Source organism: Somniosus microcephalus, chromosome 21, assembly GCF_052327205.1.
Source record: "Somniosus microcephalus isolate GS21.2 chromosome 21, FLI_Smic_1.0, whole genome shotgun sequence".
NCBI lineage: Eukaryota > Metazoa > Chordata > Chondrichthyes > Squaliformes > Somniosidae > Somniosus > Somniosus microcephalus.
In genome coordinates, this window is record NC_141007.1 from 42463974 (window position 1) to 42470412 (window position 6439).

A 6439-nucleotide genomic window follows, 5' to 3' on the forward strand; every position below is an offset into this window, starting at 1 on the left:
CAACTAGACAATGAGCCAGTACTATTCAGGATGTTGTGCAGTTTGCATTAAGAGTGGTAGAATGCAGCCTGAGACCAATAATTTTCCATCCAATGAGTACCTGACCGTAGCCAGGAAAAGTTAGATGAGGCCCTTTGCTGGAGAGAAGAAAAATCCACCTGTGCCATTGCCGTGCACCTGTTGTTGTAGAGCTGGGGACAGTTTGCATGCTCTTCCTCTTGGCAGGAGAATTCATAACATGGAGGGCCCTTAAACTATTCGTCTTTGATTTCCTCACATAACTTTTTATTAAAAGAAGACTACATTTTGAGGAGGGGGTTGGAATGAGTTAGGTCTTAGCCAGGGGAAATCTGGTGTAGGATAAACATTTCTGAGAGGGGCTGGCACTGCCTCGCTACTGCATGATGCAGTAAACTCTTTCTTATCCGGCACCTATGGGACCAGGATGGTGCCGATTGATGAAAAATTCTGAATAACAGAGAGGTATACCTACCAAGGCAATTTTTAACACAAACAAAAATAAAAACCACTGACTAACTTGGCCACCGCGGGAGGCTCGGACTTGGCAAAACGAGTGCTGGATGGATTCGGCAAGATTGCTGGTTATTAAAGTATTCCGGATGATTAAGTGCCGTTTAAACAAGAGTTTACTGTAAATGGAGATGGACTTCAATGAGACTAAAAGAGCACATCTAAAAGTGGGCAGTTGACTGCTGTGTGGACTTGTGATAATTATACCTCTGACATGACATCACTTTCTATAAGTACATAGGTGATAAAGTAAATAATTTGTGCATACATTACTTAAGGGGTTTTACAACACTAGCTTTGTCGAAAATAGCCATTTCAAAATTATATTCAGGCTCCACAATCATCATGAGCATAAAAGTAACACAAAGTACAGTTAAGATCATTCATCAGAAATGTCTGCACCTGCTTACCTGTAATTATTTTGGAGAAAAGTCTTAAATTCCTTGACAGCAGTTCCCCACAATGCACTCTGCCATTGCCATTTAACATTGAATTGAAAAAGTAGCTGAGCTGTTTCTCAGTCATATCAGAGCTTAGAACTGGAGAAGTCAGTGAGGAACATGGCAGTTTAAAAATGAAACATTTTGCATATTCAACTAAGTAAACAGACCAGTAACTGCACTGAACCTGTGTGCACTGTTGGAATGTATTTTATTCTGAAAATACCACTGACAATAGTTCTGAAGCATAAAACACATAGATCTGGTACTTGAAACTGGTCGAGCACACCGGGACTTGAGCACATAAAGCAAGGCTGACACTCCAGTGTAGTGCTGAGGGAGTGCTGCACTGTCGGAGGTGCCGTCTTTTGGATGAGACGTTAAACCGAGGCCCCGTCTGCTCTCTCAGGTGGACGTAAAAGATTCCATGGCACTATTTCGAAGAATAGCAGAGGAGTTATCTCCAGTGTCCTGGCCAATATTTATCCCTCAACCAACATAACAAAAACAGATTATCTGGTCATTATCACATTGCTGTTTGTGGGACCTTGCTGTGCGTAAACTGGCTGCCGTGTTTTCCACATTACAACAGTGACTCCACTTCAAATAGTACTTCATTGGCTGTAAAGCGCTATGAGACATCTGGTGGTCGTGAAAGGTGCTATATAAATGCAAGTCTTTTCTTTCGATGGGGGCCAGGGGATGATGATGTGCAGAAGTTACATCATGACAGATTAAGACAGGCTCGATGGACCAGCTGGTCTCTTCCTGTCTTTCATTTTCATATGTACATCTAGGACATGCTGTCAAAATTGATTTTTCTGCCTTTACTGTGTAACCAAGCAAAACTGCCTTTGCCAGCATATGCTAACTTTACCGTTGAAAAGCTTAGATTATTTAGACTGCTGTACATTTCAAATTTCAAACAAGATTAAATGAACAGATTGAAGTATTAAGGGAAGGTTTGTTTGAGCGATCCACTATGTGTAGCAGTTCAACTGTTAAGAAAAGAAAAATCCAATTAACTTTTTAAACATTTTCCACCAAGAGCAGATAGTCTGTTGAATCAACTGTTTGAATCGTGCTGCACAACGATTTTGATATGAAGTTTTGTAGTATGGATACTATTTACTTTTATAATCAAAGTTTACTGATAAATAAATAACTTTAACATCAGTACTTAGTATTGTGCTTTGAGAAAATCCTGCATTTTGTCTAAATTCTTGTAATTTCAGAAATTCAGGATCTTTTCACTGACTAAAAATTATGCAAAAATTGACAACATTAAACGACAAGAACCTGAACAAGAGTTTGAGGAATTTGAACTCCGGTTCTATTAATATTATTTAATATTTTATCTGTCAATTTGTCAACTTTTATTAAAGTTTATTTATACTTTCTGAATATATTTCCCACTTTATTTCAGTATTGCAGACTGTATATAAGTTTGAAACTATTATACGAGTACGATGAGTATGAGCTCATGGAAATTTCAGAATTGCCTTTTTTCAATGGTTAATTAAACTAAATAGCACTTGTGCTGCCAGTTTTCTGTTCGCTGTCCATGTCAGTAGTGAGATCATTGTTATAAATTCCAGCACTGACCACATTTCTTTTATTGATCTAATCTGTCATCTATAAAATCATTATTCAGAAAAAACATTATCCATAAACCTTTAACAACAACTGCCTAAACAGAACACAAGACGTTCTGTATGCACAATAAACATAATTCATTTCCTGAAGCTCGTCATCAGGGCAATGCATCACGGGGGTGTGCATGCTTTACTACAAAGCTGTTGAATGGAAGTTTTGAATGTAAAGCTAGAACCACGATACAGTAAGAAAGTGGTACTCAATTTCCTATGTTAATCTATTGATAATTCTTTCTACAATTTTTTTCACTGACTAAAAATGCAGAGGTCACTTCATTTGAATTGGCAACAACTTTGCAGTTACTCGACTTAAATGTGCATTGGAAAGGAAAAGAAAGAAAACGAAAGCGCCTTTCACGTCCGTGGGATGTCACAAGCCGCTTTGCAGCCAATGAAGTGTAATCGCTGTTTTAATGTAGGGAATTTGCACACAGCACGGTTCATAAACCAGAAATGGAATACACAACCAGCTATCCTGTTTTTTAGTGATGTTTGTTGAGGGATAAATATTGGCCAGGACACTGGTAGAATGCTCCATCTCTTTGAATAGTGCCGTGGGATCTTTTACATCCACCTGAGAGAACAGAGGGCGTTTACCATGTGCTCCGAAAGACGGCACCTCCGAAAGTGCAGCATTACTTCAGTGCTTAACTGAAGTGTCAACTTGGATTCTGTGCTCAAGACTCTGGAGTTTGGTTTGAACCCACGACCTTCTGACTCACAGGCGAGAGTGCTGCCACTGAACCAAGGCTGACACTATCCTTGGGGACTGAATTTTCTTAACTTGGACAACTCTGGGTTGATATTCTGCAATAATATCTATAGGCAGAAAGAGTCCACTGTATTCAAAGAACTACATTTGTTACATTTTTGTGTGATTTTTCACTGCATTTTAAATGCATAATGCAATCTACTGTGGTCAACATTGTCCTGTCTAAATCAAACCAAACCATTGATGGGCAATATAGTTATTTCTCTTCCTAGAAAGCGCACAGGAAAATAATCTTCATACTTTACAAGTTGATGGAGGGGGGAGGTACTTATTTTTTGCATTATCTTTATGCCACATAACTGGATGCGTGCAGCTGCAACAACACTCAAGAAGCTCGACACCATCCAGGACAAAGTAGCCCACTTGATTGGCACCCCATCCACCACCTTAAAAATTCACTCCCTCCACCACCGGCGTACCGTGGCTGCAGTGTACCATCTACAAGATGCACTGCAGCTACTCGCCAAGGCTTCTTCGACAGCACCTCCCAAACCCGTGACCTCTACCACCTAGAAGGGCAAGGGCAGCAGGCGCATGGGAACACCATCACCTCCAAGTCACACACCATCCTGACTTAGAAGTATATCGCCGTTCCTTCATCGTTGCTGAGTCAAAATCCTGGAACTCCCTAACAGCACTGTGGGAGTACCTTCACCACACGGACTGCAACGGTTCAAGAAGGCAGCTCACCACCACCTTCTCGAGGGCAACTAGGGATGGGCAATAAATGCTGGCCTTGCCAGCGACGCCCACATCCCATAAACGAATAAAAAAACACTGTTTGGTATCACTGCAAATGCAATCTTCTGTGTGCGTGCCCAGTTACAATAATGAGAAACCTTCTGCATTGTTTAAGGTGTTTGGCTGCTACATGCCAGTGGTTTTACTGTAACAGGCACAGTTGGAGACTAGTTAACATGAGTTGGAGACTAGTTAACATGAACTTAACCACATTCCAAAAGAATGTCTGCTTCATAACAGATTTTCAGCTTCTAGCCTTCATTGAATGTATGCCGTAGGAAATAAATGAACGGTTAAACATATTTTCACTTATAATTAAATAGTTCAAGCCGATGTGATCCATGGGTTCTCCAGTAGTACTTTGCAAAAACTGACTTTTAAACATTTTCTGGATAATACACAGATGTTTGAACTTTTATAGCAGCAATAGTAACGTCAGAGGGGTTTTAAATGTAAACATACGTCTTACAACTTTAGAGTTAATTGTCGCATTTCTTTCATGCCCCAGGTCGTGTTTTGTTCTTCACATCTGGCTCCGAAAATCTCCATTACGTGGAGAAGGTGGAGTGGGGCACTCGATATGCCATCACAGTCTCCTTCACCTGTGACCCCGCCTATGCCATTGAAGACCCGTCGTTACCATAAACTGGTTGGTGCCAGAAAGAGCAAAGGTCAAGCATCTTACCCCTGGAAAATAATCAATAAAAACAAAACAGTAAATCAGTTATACACACAACAAAAAGGTGACTTTAAACTAAGTTAGATTATCTGGTGATTGAAAATCAAATATAGAGGGAGTCCTGCAGTATTGGAAATCAACTTGGCTCCATTGTCCCAGACTTTTACCTGTGTTTCAAAAATGGTTTTAATTTAGAAGGTGTACTGTTTATATTGTAGCCCTATGTCATACTGTTAAAGTATGTCAACAATGAATGTCTTTATGCAATTAAGATTTGACTGAAAAACATGACTTTCAGTATTGCTATTCAATTGATCAAATATTCACCACTTTACATCAACCAGGCTTTGGTATTCTGTGACTGAGTAACAGGCTGATCGAGTATTGAAGCTGTTAATTGGCTGATCGAGTATTGAAGCTGTGCGTTATCATTAGAATCACAGTTTGGACTTCTATTTGGCTACTTTCAATGTTTTGCCTTTAATCGGAGTCTACATGTATCGGATATAATGTTATTTGCTTTTTCACATTAAGTATGTGAAATATACATCACCTTTCATATGTTTCTTCATTTTCATTACAAATGGTATCCGGTCGTCTCTACATTAAAGAGGCACTATTCTATTGGGGAGCTTTCAGGGCAGGTTCAGCTCCTGGAACAACTACCATATTGACCTCTGGCAATGATTGTGCCAGAGTAAATTTGCTGAAAGAATCTGTAAGAATAATTGTGTGTTCAGGATTTAATATTTGATGCTGTATTTAGCTGATTTAAGTTTTCCTATATTAAACAAACCTGCATAAAATAAATTTACAAACAACTCTGCCAACAGTCTGAATAAATTGCAGCATTTGTTGAAAACTATTTGACTCTTAGTTTACCAGAGGCCAAGAAATAATCAGTAACACACATCTATACAGCTACACCCATAATGTTAATCTCAAGGACTTATCAGTCTCTGGTCAACCCAGCTACTGCTCTATTGCTATGGTTCTGAAAGCCTCTCTTCATATTCCTCTAACTCTGTGTATACAAAAATAACATCAAAGTAATCCATCACAACAGTTACAATATCTTGCTTTCAGAATCATAGCAGTAGAGCAGTAGCTGGGTTGACCAGAGACTGATAAGTCTTTGAGTTTAACATTATGGGTATAGATGGCTATAAATTAAATAGTTTGCAATCTTTTTGCTTCTATCAATTTAAATTCCCTACCCAGTGGCTTTTGTTTGTGCTGATCAAGGAGCAATATTCGTTCCAAGAAATGGATTACTCATTTTGGTCCCCAAGCATTTCTAAGTCGGGTAACTCTAGAGCAGAACTTCTTTAATGAGACATCCCAGACCTCAGAACATGCCCGCTGCACAAGTCTTAATTTTCCCCACTTCCAATACCAGGCCATCCCTATGGAGTGTGATTGCCAATTATACGTAAATAAGGGGCCGTACTCATGTCTACTGAGGATTAGGTAGCGGCTGACGAACTAATTTCATACAAGCCTTTTGAAGGCAACAGGGAAGACGTTCAACCAAAGGTGAAGTACCACAAAAAATCACCTCCTTAAACTCACTGGCCGAGAAATTCGTCCCAAGCAGTGGCGCAAAACGGGCGGTATCGGA

General features: G+C 39.6%; 1 protein-coding gene across 1 annotated transcript in view; it reads left to right on the forward strand.

Moving 5' to 3' along the window:
- The window catches only part of ogfod3 (2-oxoglutarate and iron dependent oxygenase domain containing 3), a 143549-nt gene extending 137899 nt beyond the window's left edge, over nt 1-5650 (forward strand). Inside the window, exon 9 of the mRNA XM_085963506.1 lies at nt 4648-5650. Within this exon, the coding sequence (XP_085819632.1) occupies nt 4648-4784 (137 nt within the window). The 3' untranslated portion in view covers nt 4785-5650. The remainder of the gene's footprint in view (nt 1-4647) is intronic.
- The last annotated feature ends 789 nt before the right edge of the window (nt 5651-6439 follow it).